The sequence below is a fragment of the Mesoplodon densirostris genome, chromosome 8 (genome assembly GCF_025265405.1).
Source record: "Mesoplodon densirostris isolate mMesDen1 chromosome 8, mMesDen1 primary haplotype, whole genome shotgun sequence".
NCBI lineage: Eukaryota > Metazoa > Chordata > Mammalia > Artiodactyla > Ziphiidae > Mesoplodon > Mesoplodon densirostris.
In genome coordinates, this window is record NC_082668.1 from 113,541,723 (window position 1) to 113,560,345 (window position 18,623).

General features: G+C 35.4%; 1 protein-coding gene across 2 annotated transcripts in view; it reads right to left on the reverse strand.

Moving 5' to 3' along the window:
• The window catches only part of DPP10 (dipeptidyl peptidase like 10), a 689,759-nt gene that overhangs the window by 80,611 nt on the left and 590,525 nt on the right, over positions 1-18,623 (reverse strand). For both annotated transcript variants that reach the window (XM_060106086.1, XM_060106085.1), the window contains 2 exons: positions 17,856-17,894; positions 12,400-12,507 (listed from right to left, as the gene is read on the reverse strand). In XM_060106086.1, coding sequence (XP_059962069.1) covers positions 12,400-12,507; positions 17,856-17,894 — 147 coding nt within the window. The remainder of the gene's footprint in view (positions 1-12,399; positions 12,508-17,855; positions 17,895-18,623) is intronic.

The following is an 18,623-nucleotide window of genomic DNA, read 5'->3' on the forward strand; positions in this document are numbered from 1 at the left end:
ACTTTGATCAATATTTGTACATATCTGGAGATGCATTTTGTTCACAGATTTCTAGATTGCTTATACTTTCTCTGCTTTTCAGAGAATTTTGGGTGTGTGTGTGTGTTTTAAGGACAAAAGAGTGGCTACATTAAAAGTGATCAGAGTAAAAATCCAATGCTTAGAAAAACGTTTGAACACAGTGTACAGAGAATAAAAATTACACATTCAATGATGCATCTCGGATCAAAATATGTTTCTAAATGTAGAAGTAAAAGATTTCTTGTTGGAAGTCATGATAACAACCTCACAACCTTTGGATTTTACTTCAAACATCTGTAATTTCTCTGCTTGCTTTATATCTACCAGAGCAACTCTGGGCTGGGGAATACGTTTCACTCCATTTTACATGTAATAGCATAGACTATCTTGTATAGTTATATAGTTATAAGACTTGTAAGCTATTTTCTAATAATAGCATATTACGTTTGATCTGGACTCTAGGTAAATAGTCCCAATACCAATCAGAATATGGTAGATGACTATACAGTAAATTCAAAATAAATATCAAGGGACTTGACTAGTCTGTACCTCAATTAATTTTCCATCCACCTTCAGCAGAAATATAATCACAGGAAAGGTGTGAAAAAGCAGGAAAGAATAATCATTTTACTTCACAGAAATAATTCTTTCTTTCTGTGCCACCATGATCTCTATTATATTCACTTAGTAGAAGAGAAACACTGATTATGAATATGAAACCATTGTGGAATTTTGACAAGGGCAACATGGCAATATACTTTAAATTGAACTCATATTTCACTTTTAATTTTAGAAGGGCAGCCATAAAACTAGAAATTTCATTCATTTTCAAAAGAGCTGAAAATCTAGGAAATAAAATATTTTTATTTGGGACCTTAGACCTCAGGCACCTCTCCTTGGATTGGCAGAGATTTTGTCTTACTCAGCAAGTTCAATATGAATTTTATGTATCTGTTTATAAGTTGGAAACATATTGGTATCAGTAAAAGTTTAATGATGCATGTGCTTTTCACCTGATTATACACTGTTCATTCAAATTTCTTACAGTAAATTCTGTTTAACTTTTACAGCTTCTAAATAACGGAAATATTGCAGTGCTTAAAAATAGCATGCTTTAATTTACTGTCTATTCATCATGTGAGGTGAACTAATTGTTTTCAGACAATGTCCTAATCAGATACAGCAGTGAAATGTAATGACAAAATTGTACTGGGTTGATTGGGTGATAGAATTGTGGATTGGGGGCATGCTATTTTCTACAGTATTTGTAATGAATAATGGCATTTAAAATTGTTCCAAGTGAAATCATCAGCTCTCATAAGCAAAACGTTGTATTGCTGGATAGAAAAAGTGAATGAATTCACCAATATATATAATTTTTCACTTAACACAGTTTTGGAAGATAACAGGGCAATTACTTATAAATCTGAACCACTTAACATGACTGAAACTGCTTATCCCATATTAGAGGGGGAAAAGGCGGCCATGTACTTGACAAAAAACTTTCTCTTGACTGCAACTTACATTGTAAGATATAGGATATTATGGTTCCCAATATGGGAATTCAGGAGGAGTTAGAAGTCTACATAAAGAATTCTATGGGAGAAAAGGGGAGAGGTAAATATCTGAAGTGATCTGAAGTGGTCTGCTGTAAAAAAAGTTTTGCATCATTGTTTGGTTCAGAAACTACATAAACTGATATCAATACTGCATACTTCACACTCTACTCAGAAGGAAATTTATTTTAGCTATAAAGATTTTTGGAAGAGCCAGTTTTAATTTTTATTATTATCTTTAATGGAATATATAAAAGTAGATAAACCCTACTCATAAATTTTGCTTTCACATATTCATATAGAAAGTATCTGGAAATATATATATATTATATATATATTATATATATATATTTTATATATATATATAATATATATATATATATAATATATATATGGGCTTAGAAATATTTTACTTTTGATTCAGGAATTCCTGATCTGTTAACAACAACTAAAGAAATAATTCATAATAAAATAATCTTTATGTATAGTGACATCTATAGTTGCAGTAAATTGCCACGAAATTAAACATTGAACAACAATGGTTAACTAGGTACACCCAGTCAACTAAATATTAATATTCAAAAGAATTGCATTTCAAAATCGTTTAGCACTATGGGAAAATTATGCTTTAAAATTTAAATTCAAATAGGATAAAATACTGTACTTTACATAAAATTATAATCATGTTTAAAAGTAGACTGGAGGAACACACAATTTTTTCCTATTTTTTATTTTTTGGAAGTATTTTAACAAGCATAAGTCTTGTAAATGAGGCGGAAAAAAAACACTAAAATATTTGTAAGGCCAACCATCAATCTATATATTGAAAATATCCTGAAACACTAATTTTGTAGCCTGGTCTCTAATTAATGTTTTTGTTTACTTACTGATTGTGTAAGAGAGAAAAACGTTTGCAAAAATTTACTAATTTCATTTGGTAAGATACTTCAAATAGATGAATATATTTGTAGTTAATGGGGAAACTCTCTAATATAGCTAAGCATCAAGTACTGCAAAGGTGGTCTTCCTGACGGCTGCCAAGCTCTCTGTTCCTGTCATTTCTCACTCCCTGGGCACATCAATTTAGGTGGAGTCCTCTGGTGTATCAAGGGAATGAAGAGGGGGTAAAAAGTCATCACTGGGGCTTCCCTGGTGGCGCAGTGGTTGAGAGTCCGCCTGCCGATGCAGGGGACACGGGTTCGTGCCCCGATCCCGGAAGATCCCACATGCCGCGGAGCGGCTGGGCCCGCGAGCCATGGCCGCGGAGCCTGTGTGTCCGGAGCCTGTGCTCCGCAACGGGAGAGGCCACAGCAGTGAGAGGCCCGCGTACAGCAAAAAAAAAAAAAAAAAAAAAAAAAAAGTCATCACTGGTTCTATGCACTACTGTTTAGATGGTAAATTAGTACACTGTTTTTGGAGGGCCAGTTTCACATTCCATATCAAAACCTAAACAAAAACATATATGTACACATATGCTTTGCCTAGGTAACTTTTGACATCTAGAAATATATATGTGTGGTAAAAGCATTTATCTCTGAATCATTTTTGGTATCAAAACTAGAAATAAATATGATGATGAAAATTAATTCATTTTAATACAATATAATATATTTACTAGACAGAATGTTGAATAGCTATTAAAAGCACATTTACAAATAATATTAAATATTAAGAATGCAATTAAATGATGTGAGAAAATGCTCATAAATTACTCTTTAAATGTTACAAATCAATATATATGCTTTGATTGCACACTTTAAGAAAAAGTGATATATTTTTAATGGAAAAAGAAATTGGAAATATATACAACAATTGATTTGCAGTGTGCAAGTCTGGGGTGATGAGATTGTGTTTGATTTTATATACTCTTTTTTCTTACTTTTTAGCTACGACCACCAGTGAAGTCCCTGATTCTATATAATCTTTTGTTTAGTTTACTCAGTTTAGAATTTTACAAATTTTTATATTGTATATATATATATATCAATATGGTAATCATAAAAAATCATAAAAGAGCTTTTTTGTTAACTACTTAAAAGTTGAGGCAAAGAGATTCAAATTATTTACTAAAATTGTGTGTATGTATAAACTTAAGAATAAATTGTATTTACCTAAGCACTGACCTCTGATTCATTAACAAAGTAAGTTAATTTTAGCCACATTGCCAAAATATCTGTAAATAATCATGCAGTCATGTTTATTTATCAGTGAGGCAAGCCACAAATTCTCTGAACTGTAGCCAGAATAGATCAAAACGATTTCTACTTCAATGGAAGCTTTGTTATAATCTCCATATGGAAGAGGAACAAAGTAAATACATCTGTTCTATGAAGTTGTTCTTCTGAACATTTCAGAAATAATGAATTAGACTGCATTTCAGACTGGTTTGATTGGGAGACAGAAGGTATTTCTTCCCAAGGCTTGTAAAGAAACTTTTGTTATGTGCATAAATATCTCAATTTCTACATGCCAACATCTTCATCTCCTACCTCTGCTCTGCCAACCCCACACTTTTTAAGAGACAACATTTCTGTTCTTATTTTGTTGAACAGATAATCTCAGAATTATATATATATATATATATATATATATATGTAGATGTATTACACATCTTTCTCTACCTTTCACTATATCTTATAAATAGTCACAATTTGTATATAATTTTGAGTACCTGGGTTTTTATACAGCTTCTTGAATATAAATACTGAGATTTAAAAATGCAATAAGATGTCACCACAGTCAATTGTATGATTTGGAAAGTTTAATTTATTCTTTTGGCAGAAATATTTCCCGAGTATTTATGATAACAAAGTTTATGATTAGCTAGCAACAGTTAATGAGGTAAAGCAATTTGCTGGTGAAGCTTCCTCCAGTTCACATAAAAACCAAAATATGTTCCCTTAATATCACCTGCCTGATATAATCATTTAATAGTTGAATATAGAATCACCAAAAATTTTTATTCATATATAAATGCTTTCATTTATTTAAAACATAAATGAGATCACATTATATATTAGTCTATAACTTATTTTTCCAATTTAATAATATACTATGAAAATTAATCTACATTGCTATTGTGGAGATTATGTATGGTCAAATTATTTATTTCAGCTTTGATTAAAATTAAAATCATGACAATTACTTTAATAGTATAGATCTTGGACAAGGGTTGCCTCTTATGCTACTGACACAGATTTTAAAAATTCAAGGTACTGAGCTGCCCAATGTAAATACATATATAGATAATGGTAAAAATTGGAGAATATGCACAAGACTTGAAGGTTCTAAGAACATAAAGGTAGTCAGGTTGCTTAGGGATCTTTTACCACATTCATATTTATTCTATACTTAGTAAGTATGAAATTGATTCTTAGTTAATTTGTTTATAACACTCTCAAGAAAGATTCCAATTTATCCACAATGTTTTATCTTTATAAATTAACATTTACCTGTGAGACTAGACTGTTTATTTGATTTTTAAGGAAACTCTATTTCTCATGAATATTTTTATTGTCAATTAGATTCAAATTGACTCATTAACGTTGCCATATTTAAATTACTTATTGTGAATTCACTGATTCTTTTTATAATTAGGTAAAACTGTATAAACTGGTTAACATTCATTTGAAATGTAGAGAAAAAATAACCTTTTATCCTCTTTTTATCAAAAGGCCCATAAAAACATAACACAGATTTTATCTTTGACAACACATAAGAAATATATTTTATCCTGGTTTTTAAAATCTGCCCGGCATTTCCTTGTGTGGGTATACTACAACTTACTAACTATTCAATTTTTGATGGACATTTAGATGGCTTCAGGTATTTAAAACATTTATAACATGCTGAAAATATTACTTGTACCAAATAGATGATATATGTTTGTTTTATTTTCCTTAATTTTTTTCTTTTTTAAAAATATTTATTTATTTATTTATTTATTTTTTGCTTTATAACAAATTTAATCAGTTATACATATACATATGTTCCCATATCCCCTCCCTTTTGCAACTCCCTCACACCCTCCCTATCCCACCCCTCCAGGCGGTCACAAAGCACCGAGCTGATCTCCCTGTGCTATGCGGCTGCTTCCCACTAGCTATCTACCTTATGTTTGGTAGTGTATATATGTCCATGCTGCTCTTTCACTTTGACACAGCTTACCCTTCCCCCTCCCCATATCCTCAAGTCCATTCTCTAGTAGGTCTGTGTCTTTATTCCTGTCTTACCCCTATGTTCTTCATGACATTTTTTTCCTTAAATTCCATATATATGGGTCAGCATACAGTATTTGTCTTTCTCTTTCTGACTTACTTCACTCTGTATGACAGACTCTAGGTCCATCCACCTCATTACAAATAGCTCAATTGCATTTCTTTTTATGGCTGTGTAATATTACATTGTATATATGTGCCACATCTTCTTTACCCCTTCATCATGATGGACACTTAGGTTGTTTCCATCTCCGGGCTATTGTAAATAGGGCTGCTATGAATATTTTGGTGCATGTCTCTTTTTGAATTATGGTTTTCTCAGGGTATATGCCCAGTAGTGGGATTGCTGGGTCATATGGTAGCTCTATTTGTAGTTTTTTAAGGAACCTCCATACCGTTCTCCATAGTGGCTGTACCAATTCATATTCCCACCAGCAGTGCAAGAGTGTTCCTTTTTTTCCACACCCTCTCCAGCATTTATTGTTTCTAGATTTTTTGATGATGGCCATTCTGACTGGTGTAAGATGATATCTCATTGTAGTTTTGATTTGCATTTATCTAATGAGCAAAGATGTTGAGCATTCTTTCATGTGTTTGTTGGCAGTCTGTATATCTTCTGTGGAGAAATGTCTATTTAGGTCTTCTGCCCATTTTTGGATTGGGTTGTTTGTTTTTTTGTTATTGAGCTACATGAGCTGCTTATAAATTTTGGAGATTAATCCTTTGTCAGTTGCTTCATTTACAAATATTTTCTCCAAGTCTGAGGGTTGTCTTTTGGTCTTGTTTATGGTTTCCTTTGCGGTGCAAAAGCTTTGAAGTTTCATTAGCTCCCATGTGTTTATTTTTGTCTTTATTTCCATTTCTCTAGGAGGTGGGTCCAAAAGGATCTTGCTGTGATTTATGTCATAGAGTGTTCTGCCTATGTTTTCCTCTAAGAGTTTGATAGTGCCTGGCCTTACATTTAGGTCTTTAATCCATTTTGAGCTTATTTTTGTGTATGGAGTTAGGGAGTGATCTAATCTCATACTTTTACATGTCCCTATCCAGTTCTCCCAGCACCACTTATTGAAGAGACTGTCCTTTCTCCACTCTACATTCCTGCCTCCTTTATCAAAGATAAGGTGACCATATGTCCGTGGGTTTATCTCTGGGCTTTCTATCCTGTTCCATTCATCTATCTTTCTGTTTTTGTGCCAGTACCATACTGTCTTGATTACTGTAGCTTTGTAGTATAGTCTGAAGTCAGGGAGCCTGATTCCTCCAGCTCCATTTTTTGTTCTCAAGATTGCTTTGGCTATTCGGGGTCTTTTGTGTTTCCATACAAATTTTGAAATTTTTTGTTCTAGTTCTGTGAAAAATGCCAGTGGTAGTTTGATAGGGATTGCATTGAATCTGTAGATTGCTTTGGGTAGTAGAGTCATTTTCACAATGTTGATTCTTCCAATCCAAGAACATGGTACATCTCTCCATCTATTTGTATCATCTTTAATTTCTTTCATCAGTGTCTTATAATTTTCTGCATACAGGTCTTTTGTCTCCTTAGGTAGATTTATTCCTAGATATTTTATTCTTTTTGTTGCAATGGTAAATGGGAGTGTTTCCTTGATTTCACTTTCAGAATTTTCATCATTAGTATATAGGAATGCCAGAGATTTCTGTGCATTAATTTTGTATCCTGCTACTTTACCAAATTCATTGATTAGCTCTATTAGTTTTCTGGTAGCATCTTTAGGATTCTCTATGTATAGTATCATGTCATCTGCAAACAGTGACAGCTTTACTTCTTCTTTTCCGATTTGGATTCCTTTTATTTCCTTTTCTTCTCTGATTGCTGTGGCTAAAACTTCCAAAACTCTGTTGAATAAGAGTGGTGAGAGTGGGCAACCTTGTCTTGTTCCTGATCTTAGTGGAAATGGTTTCAGTTTTTCACCATTGAGGACGATGCTGGCTGTGGGTTTGTCATATATGGCCTTTATTATGTTGAGGAAAGTTCCCTCTAGGTCTACTTTCTGCAGGGTTTTTATCATAAATGGGTGTTGAATTTTGTCGAAAGCTTTCTCTGCATCTATTGAGAAGATCATATGGTTTTTCTCCTTCAATTTGTTAATATGGTGTATCACGTTGATTTATTTGTGTATATTGAAGAATCCTTGCATTCCTGGGATAAACCCCACTTGATCATGGTGTATGATCCTTTTAATGTGCTGTTGGATTCTGTTTGCTAGTATTTTGTTGAGGATTTTCGCATCTATGTTCATCAGTGATATTGGCCTGTAGTTTTCTTTCTTTGTGACATCCTTGTCTGGTTTTGGTATCAAGGTGATGTTGGCCTCGTAGAATGAGTTTGGGAGTGTTCCTCCCTCTGCTATATTTTGGAAGAGTTTCAGAAGGATAGGTGTTAGCTCTTCTCTAAATGCTTGATAGAATTCGCCTGTGAAGCCATCTGGTCCTGGGCTTTTGTTTGTTGGAAGATTTTTTATCACAGTTTCAATTTCAGTGCTTGTGATTGGTGTATTCATATTTTCTATTTCTTCCTGATTCAGTCTTGGCAGGTTGTGCATTTCTAAGAATTGGTCCATTTCTTCCAGGTTGTCCATTTTATTGGCATAGAGTTGCTTGTAGTAATCCCTCAAGATCTTTTGTACTTCTGCAGTGTCAGTTGTTACTTCTCCTTTTTCATTTCTAATTCTATTGATTTGAGTCTTCTCCCATTATTTCTTGACGAGTCTGGCTAATGGTTTATCAATTTTGTTTCTCTTCTCAAAGAACCAGCTATTAGTTTTATTGATCTTTGCTATCGTTTCCTTCATTTCTTTTTCATTTATTTCTGATCTGATTTTTATGGTTTCTTTCCTTCTGCTAAATTTGGGATGTTTTTGTCCTTCTTTCTCTAATTGCTTTAGGTGCAAGGTTAGGTTGTTTATTCGAGATGTTTCCTGTTTCTTAAGGTGGGATTGTATTGCTATAAACTTCCCTCTTAGAACTGCTTTTGCTGCATCCCATAGGTTTTGGGTCGTCGTGTCTCCATTGTCATTTGTTTCTAGGTATTTTTTAATTTCCCCTTTGATTTCTTCAGTGATCACTTTGTTATTAAGTAGTGTATTGTTTAGCCTCCATGTGTTTGTATGTTTTACAGCTCTTTTCCTGTAATTGATATCTAGTCTCATAGCACTGTGGTCGGAAAAGATACTTGATACAATTTCAATTTTCTTAAATTTACCAAGGCTTGATTTGTGACCCAAGATATGATCTATCCTGGAGAATGTTCCATGAGCACTTGAGAAAAATGTGTATTCTGTTGTTTTTGGATGGAATGTCTTATAAATATCAATTAAGTCCATCTTGTTGAATGTATCATTTAAAGCTTGTGTTTCCTTATTTATTTTCATTTTGGATGATCTGTCCGTTGGTGAAAGGGGGGTGTTAAAGTCCCCTACTATGATTGTGTTACTGTCGATTTCTCCTTTTATGGCTGTTAGTATTTGCCTTATGTATTGAGGTGCTCCTATGTTTGGTGCATAAATATTTACAATTGTTATATCTTCTTCTTGGATTGATCCCTTGATCATTATGTAGTGTCCTTCTTTGTCTCTTCTAGTAGTCTTTATTTTAAAGTCTATTTTGTCTGATATGAAAATTGCTACTCCAGCTTTCTTTTGGTTTCCATTTGCATGGAATATCTTTTTCCATCCCCTTACTTTCAGTCTGTATGTGTCTCTAGGTCGGAAGTGGGTCTCTTGTAGACAGCATATATATGGGTCTTGTTTTTGTATCCATTCAGCCAGTCTGTGTCTTTTGGTGGGAGCATTTAGTCCATTTACATTTAAGGTAATTATCGATATGTATGTTCCTATTCCCATTTTCTTAATTGTTTTGGCTTCGTTATTGTACGTCTTTTCCTTCTGTTGTGTTTCTTGCCTAGAGAAGTTCCTTTAGCATTTGTTGTAAAGCTGGTTTGGTGGTGCTGAACTCTCAGCTTTTGTTTGTCTGTAGACGTTTTAATTTCTCCATCAAATCTGAATGAGATCCTTGCTGGGTAGAGTAATCTTGGTTGCAGGTTTCTCTCATTCATCACTTTAATTATGTCCTGCCACTCCCTTCTGACTTGTAGAGTTTCTGCTGAGAGATCGGCTGTTATCCTGATGGGGATTCCCTTGTGTGTTATTTGTTGTTTTTCCCCTGCTGCTTTTAATATGATTTCTTTGTGTTTAATTTTTGACAGTTTGATTAATATGTGTTGGCATATTTCTCCTTGGATTTATTCTGTTTGGGACTATCTGTGCCTCCTGGACTTGATTAACTATTTCCTTTCCCATATTAGGGAAGTTTTCAACTATAATCTCTTCAAATATTTTCTCAGTCCCTTTCTTTTTCTCTTCTTCTTCTGGAACCCCTATAATTCAAATGTTGGTGCGATTAATGTTGTCCCAGAGGTCTCTGAGACTGTCCTCTGTTCTTTTCATTCTTTTTTCTTTATTTTGCTCTGCAGCAGTTATTTTCACTATTTTATCTTCCACCTCACTTATCCGTTCTTCTGCCTTAGTTATTCTGCTATTGATCCCATCTAGAGTAGTTTTTATTTCATTTATTGTGTTTTTAATCGATGCTTGATTCATCTTTAGTTCTTCTAGGTCCTTGTTAACTGTTTCTTGCATTTTGTCTATTCTATTTCCAAGATTTTGGATCTGGGAAATAGAATCTTGGATCATCTTTACCATCATTATTCTGAATTCTTGTTCAGGTAGACTGCCTATTACCTCTTCATTTGTTAGGTCTGGTGGGTTTTTATCTTGCTCCTTCACCTGCTGTGTGTTTTTCTGTCTTCTCATTTTGCTTATGTTACTGTGTTTGGGGTCTCCTTTTTGCAGGCTGCAGGTTCATAGTTCCTGTTGTTTTTGGTGTCTGTCCCCAGTGGCTAAAGTTGGTTTAGTGGGTTGTGTACACTTCCTGGTGGAGGGGACTAGTGCCTGTGTTTTGGTGGGTGAGGCTGGATCTTGTCTTTCTGGTGGGCAGGTCCACGTCTTGTCGTGTGTTTTGGGGTGTCTGCATACTTTTTATGATTTTAGGCCACCTCTCTGCTAATGAGTGGCGTTGTGTTCCTGTCTTGCTAGTTGTTTGGCATAGGGTGTCCAGCACTGTAGCTTGCTGGTCGTTGAGTGAAGCTGGGTGCTGGTGTTGAGATGGAGATATCTGGAAGATTTTCGCCGTTTGATATTATGTGGAGCTGGGAGGTCTCTTGTGGACCAGTGTCCTGAAGTTGGCTCTCCCACCTCAGAGGCACAGCACTGACTCCTGGCTCCTCAATGTGGGATGATTTGTTGTCCATTTATGTATTCCACACATGCGGGGTACATCAAGTTGATTGTGGAGCTTTAATCCACTGCTTCTGAGGCTGCTGGGAGAGGTTTCCCTTTCTCTTCTTTGTTCTCACAAAGAACATCTCTCTTTGGGTCTCAGCTTTGGATTTGGCCCCGCCTCTGCATGTAGGTCGCCGGAGGGCGTCTGTTCTTCGCTCAGACAGGTCAGGGTTAAAGGAGCAGCCTCTTCTGGGACTCTGGCTCACTCAGGCTGGGCGGGACGGAGGGGCACGGAGTGCGGGGTGAGCCTGCAGTGGCAGAGCCCGGCGTGACATTGCACAAGCCCAAGGCGCGCCGTGCGTTCTCCCAGGGAAGCTGCCCCTGGATCCCGGGACCCCGTCAGTGGCGGGCTGCACAGGCTCCCGGAAGGGCGGTGTGGACAGTGACCTGCGCTCGCACACAGGCTTGTTGGCAGCGGCAGCATCAGCCCCAGCGTCCCACGCCCATCACTGGGCTCCGCGCTTTCAGTTGTGACTTGCGCCCGTCTGTGGAGCCCCTTTAAGCAGCGCTCTTAATCCCCTCTCCTCGTGCACCAGGAAACCAAGAGGGAAGAAAAAGTCTCTTGCCTCTTCGGCAGCTCCAGAGTTTTCCCGGACTCCCTCCCGGCTAGCTGTGGCACATTAGCCCCCTTCAGGCTGAGTTCTCGCCGCCAGCCCCAGTCCTCTCCCTGCGCTCTGACCGAAGCCCGAGCCTCAGCTTCCAGCGCCGCCGGGGAGCGCAGACAAGCCTCTCGTGCTGGTGAGTGCCGCTCGGCACCGATCCTCTGTGCGGGAATCTCTCCGCTTTGCCCTACCCAGGTATGTGGGGAGTTTCTTGCCTTTTGGGAGGTCTGGGGTCTTCTGCCAGCGTTCAGTAGGTGTTCTGTAGGAGTTGTTCCACGTGTAGCTGTATTTCTGGTGTATCCGTGGGGAGCGATATATGTTTGTTGAATGAAAAATTGTCTCTCGATTTTCCTCAGGTCTTGGACAGTAGGGGTTGGGTACTTTCCATTTATTAAATTCTATATCCCAAGGCCTTCAACTCATAGCACACATGTGTAGCTCACTAAATTTTATTGAGTGTTGAAAATGTTTTGTGTACAGCTTGAATTTATGGCTAAGGATGGGAATCCACTTCCTAAAACATCCCTGAGTTGGATATACGGCTGGACTTCACAGGTATTAACTGTAGGTGCAGAATACCACACAAAAAGGACTTTCATGAACATGATGGAATGAAACCAAACCACAGAAAGAAGCCAGCACTTACCTGGACGAGGAACATAGCTATGTGGTTATATTCTCCACGGCCCCCTTGCTTAACAGGAACTGTCATAAAGAATTTGCTGCCATCTCTAGAAAACACGGGCTCCTCGTTCTAAAATATAGAAGTGCATGCAACAATCTCAAAAGGGCATTTGAAAATTGTACTTCCAACTATTGCTAGTACATGCATGGAATAGACCAATAATTGATTTAAGGTTAGTTTGGCAAATTGTCGAATTATTTAAAAAATAAAAGTATAACAGTATGTTTTAAAGTGAATGCAATGATGCATTGGGCATATGTGTGTGTTTGAGTGATGAGATGGATGGGAAAGTTTCTTGCATACTGGATAGAAATGATTTACAATTAGACTGAAGACACTTTTTAAATTGGTTCAGAAAAGAACTTTCATATCTTCACATATGATATGATTGTGTTTAGAAATTTATCTTTCAAAAATAAAGAAAATGTTAACATCTGCACGAGTTTATCAAAATCATTTTTTTAATTTAGAAAAATTTCTAGCACATAATATTTAATACATTTTTCTGAAATCTTTTACTCAACAACTCAAGTTATTGAAGATACATTTCTGATGATGTACACATGAATTTACTGTAAATACAAAATGAAACAATATTGCAAAATTGCAAAATTGGAATGAATCCATTGAAAATAATTTAATTCAAATTTTCCATCCTCACTGCTCACCCCATCACAAACACACAAATAGAGATGCCCATTTGATGATTTTTAATTAAACTCTAGTAGCATGTTAAATCAATACAATTGTTTTTTAAAATTAAATGATGGATGCTATACATATAGATTGCTTTCTTTTGCTCCAGGGGAAACATTAAGAAAATCGATCTATGTAACAAAACATCGAGTTCTTTCTTTTAGATTAGTGAGAGTGATTATACATATGGTATAGAGAAAGGCTTTGGCATGGTTTCCTCAGTAGGTCTTCAGAATGGCTCACATCTATTTTTAGATGATCTGACCCTCCACTCTCTTCCTGTTCTCCTCCTCCTTCCTTCTCCTGCTTCCTGAATTTTCCTGCTCCAGTGCCTTTGCACTTTTTTTTACCCTTTGTCTGGCTCTTTCTCATCTCTCTCTCTTTTCCTTCCTCCCTCCTTCCCTCCTTCCCTTCCTTCCTTTCTTTTTCCGTGGAACTTATTTCTTTTTTAAAAAAATTTTATTGGAGTATAGTTGATTTACAATGTTGTGTTACTTTCTGCTGTACAGCAAACTGAATCAGTTATACATATACATATATCCACTTTTTTAGATTCTTTTCCCATATAGGCTATTACAGAGAATTGAGTGGAGTTCCCTGTGCTATAAACTAGATCCGTACTACTTATTTATTTATATATAGTAATGTGTATATGTCAATTCTAATCTCCCAATTTATCCCTCTCCCTTTCCCCCCTGGAAACTATAAGTTTGTTTTCTACATCTGTGACTCTATTTCTGTTTTGTAAATAAGTTCATTTGTATCCTTTTTTTAGATTCCATGTATAAGCGATATTATGTGACATGTCTTTTTCTGACTTCACTCAGTATCATGATCTCTAGGTCCATCCATCTTGCTGCAAAAGGCTCTTTCTTGATCTCACCTCTTTCTTATATCTGTTATCAGTGACGTGTTTCCCGATTACCCCATATAAAGTGTGATCAGGTAAGCCAGGTCATCCAACTGTGTCTGAACCCCTCATCCCACTTTTGCCTACTGTCTACTTTTTTCCATACTATCTAATACCAGACATTTTATGTATGTATACGTTTGTATATGAATGGATATGTGTATATGTGCATAGGTAGGTAGGTAGATAGAGAGATAGGAGGTGTTCCTCTAAATGTAAGCTCCATTCTTCACTGCTTTGTCTCCAGCACCCAGGACAGTGACTGTCACATAAATTGTACTTAATCATTTACTGAATGAATATGTAAATTAATAACTATTTTAATAATCTCGAGTCTGATTCTAGCTTTATTACTAATAACATCCCATGATAGAAACATAAAACTATTATTTTCCTTGTCTACTTCATGGACACTCATGAAAATATAAGAGATATGTGTAACAAATTTAAAACTCTGAGGTAATACAATTCAAGGATGGGAAAATTGCATTACAAGGCATATAATAAATACTGACAAGACACTTGACAGAGTGAATCACATTCAACTATGTTCCATCTCTTGCCCCTATGGAACATTTCTCTCTTTGCCTTTGCCCATGGGGTTTCTTCTGTCTGGCCTAACCTTTCCGGCGTCCTTTTTGTGCTAACTCTTACTCATTTTTTACATAAACTCAGAACAGAAGCCATTTCCAAATTTCCTTAGTTAGAGAGTCTCTTCTAGTTAGGCAATCTCTCCTCAGAGATTCTGAATAGTACTCTGTATTCATCTCTATCACGGCTTTCAGTACACTCTATTATATAGTTGACTTCCTTTGCTAGGCAAGTAATAATTAAACTAAGTTTGTAATTTTATTTTTTAGCTCTATTGCCTAGGACATAGTAGGGGACCTTCTTATAATTGAACAGATGAATGTATGTGTACAATGGACAAAAATATTTGTTACATATATCACTTTATCCACCACATTTACTCCAAACTATTGGCTTCTCCCTTATTCAACATTTTCCTCCTGTGCTTTGCTCCAAGAATAAATTAGGTATGGGGATATCTGAGCAATGTCCTTTTTATGTTAGTCCCTGTTCCTCCAATTCTGGTACCTTAGAAATAGTTCATTTTAAAGAGTAGATGGGAATTATAATCTCCAATACATTGCTAGGTTTAAAAACTTTCACCATTGAACTGTAACTAGTTATAAACATATAGCTCTATGAAGAGCCTTTCCTGCAATCAAATAAAGAAGTAGAGCCAGTCTAACTGTCTACATTTATGACCTTAAGCAAGGCAGTATTTATGGCACACAGGATACTGAGCTGAGAATAACCAAGTCCACCTCTTGGCCAAATGATTTTTTTTTACATCTTTATTGGAGTATAATTGCTTTACAATGGTGTGGCCAAATGTTTTTTACACTGGTTATTCCAACTATAAGTCTTTTGAAAGCTAGGGCAAACATGCCCACTGCTCTCTGCTCTTCTCACTATCCAGAAAACAAGCATATGAGTATTACATTAAATTTCTAATTTTCTTGGAAACTTGCTTCATCTCATTATACATTCTCATCCTTTAAATTTCATTGAATTCTAAGCATTTCCTGAAATTCCCTTAGAGCTTTTGGAGAAAAAGTTAACCATGACATACTACTCCCTGCATTTTTTTAATTGAATAATTGATAACTGGTTTGTTTATTTTAAAAGTTTCTATTAGATATTCATAAATTTGGGACTTAAAATGTAGATAACATAATCCCAAAAGAGCATGCATTGTGTTGTTGTATGTTAGACTATTATGAATGTCACTAGCAATCAAACTGGTAGCAAAATAGATTTAATAACACAGGCAATTTAGAATAAATCCATATCCATTATGTTACTGTTTTCAATGATTTTTATTTTAAGTATCTAATTTAATTTTGTAAGAGTCCATTATTGGTTAAAAAACAAGTTATTTTTCCCCTATTTCATTTTGTACATTGACTAAGATTAAATAGTTCATATTGTTACCTATGGATAGATGATAGATGGATGATAGATAGACAGATAGATAATATAGATAGATAGATAGATAGATAGATAGACATGCCTATACTTCGAACAAGCAAAGGTTTAGCCTATTCACAATCCTTCTTACTCTTTTTCTTTATTTGTTCAATAAGTATATATGGATCTCTTCTTATAACCAGACTCCATATTAAGCATTTGTATTACAGTGGGTAACAAAAAATGAATAACCTTCCTGCTCTTGTGAATGTAGTAAAAAAAAAATCACAGAACTAACTATATGAGTGTCACATAAAGATCACACTTGACTTTAACTTTTATTGGGGAATGTGATTTGTTTAGGGTGCTTGGAGGAGGTGATTTAGGCTGAGGTTTTACAAATGAGCAGCCTTCACATAAGAAAGTAGTTGAGAGAACTCTGTTCAGAAGAAAGAGTTCACATAAAGGTCCTGGGAATATGAGGAGGGCTAATGGATAAAATGGGAGAAAAGATGGTATGACGCAGAGCTGGAAAGGCTTTCAACTTAATCCTTTTTAGACCCTTTAAGGATGTTGATCTTTATCTGTAGAACAAAGGGGAGATAAAAATTGTATTAATTGTGAGAGAATATGAGTGTTGTGGGTAGTGACAATCAAATACATATTTTGAAAAGATCACTCAGCCAGTCTGTGGTGTGGAGAACAGATTGTCAGGTTCCTAAGGGGAACTCTCAAACCTAAGGGGTTGAGAGTTCACCAGTTAAGGAGGAAATGCAGTGCCTGTAGTTTGATCCTGTATGGCATTTTTGAATTGGAGAAAAGTAAATTGACTTGAGATCTTTGAGAGTAAAATCAAAATAACTTGGTGATGAATAATAACATATGCAGATAAGGATAAGACAATGTTTAAAAATCCCCACTAGGTTTATGATTTTGATAGCTGGATGGATAAATACGTCCTTGACTCCTATGATAAGAAGACAGACTGACTGGAAGAGAGAGGAGTTCAGTTTGAACCTGTGGAGTGTGCAGTTACTTTCATAGATTCAGGAGAAGATGCCAAGCATGAATTTGGATATTTCAGAACTCAGAAGTGAGTTGCCTGGGGCTATACACTTGGTGGTGGTAACTGAAACCACAGATGTATATGACACCCAGGGAGAGAATATAAAATAAAAGAGCACTGTAAAGAACAAAACAAATCAAAACCAAACAAGCCAAACAAAATACTTCCCTTTGCAAAAAGTAGTGATGAAATTAGTAGTAAAATGGGTTCAGCTATATTTGAATAATCTACTTGTGCTTCCTTCTGAAATGTCCAGTATGAAAGCATGTTGTGGAGATGTTTGTTTATTCTTCTGTGATCATCTGGATTCCAGCTTCATTTATATCACAAGCTAGCATTATGAGCTAGGATACATCTAAGGAAAGAAATGTTCACCTGAATAATCTCCACATAACCAATTTATGTGGAGGTTTCATCAATTTTCTGGGTGATTTGAGCAATGCTGATGGTTTGTAATTTTAATGGGTCGCATCTTTTTCTCCTTCTTCTACACAAACATTTACTTATATGAATGGTCCTGAAAATGGATCCTGGTAGTTATTCTACAATGTATGTCCTATAAAAAACAGAAGTAATCTTTCCACAAATGATGTCATAGAGCCCATGTTATAAATATTTTAATGAAAAAGCCTCATTTATTCAAACATAACAGAGCGTTAAATTCATACTACTGAAATAACTTTTGAGAAAAAGTTATACATAACAAATGAGTGAACAGAATGGGCATGATGGACAAAATGTGACATAAAGAGACCACCTATACCATACCTGTTTAGATAGCCATGTATCTGATGTCATCTCATATTTCTGAAACAAAACAATGAACTCCATGAAACATCTAAAGACCAAAGTGAGCACGCATCAATTTAACCTTTTTTACACTGTTATCCTATAGGCACAATTTTCCTTCCTGCAGCTGGTGAAATACCACGAGAGATCACATTGTCATTATTGATTTAAACTGAAGGAATAATTAGAGAATTGGGATGAAATGATATTCTAATTATAGTCTTTTCTTTGGTGAACTCCTTCAGAATTCTCAGTTGTACTTAACCAGAGACAGAAGATCATTTTCCAGCTCCATTTTATTACTTCATTCAAACTGTTTTGAATCACTAGACACTGTCTCTTTTCACCTCTAGGCATCATCAGGAAACAAATATTAAGTCCTTCCAAAAAACTGGACAAACAGCCAGGAATAAAATTTAAAAGTGGACATTTTGTCAACATTCGATCCACTCTTACCATAGTCATTTTTTCCCCTTGGGGAAAACAATTAAACATTTGAAATGGCAAAATTTTATGTATGTTTAAAATAATCTTGCATAGGATCAGAAACAAAATTATATTTCAAAAAGCAAAATTAGACAAATTTCATCTCAAGTTGAATATGTGTAGGTAAAATAAATTTTAGTAATGCAGTTTACATGTAGTAACTTATGAAATATCTTGTGGTTCTCTGGAAAAAATGACTCTATAATAAAAGTATTAAAATGTAGAAAACTAAATTGTAATATGTTAGAGACTTTACCTCTA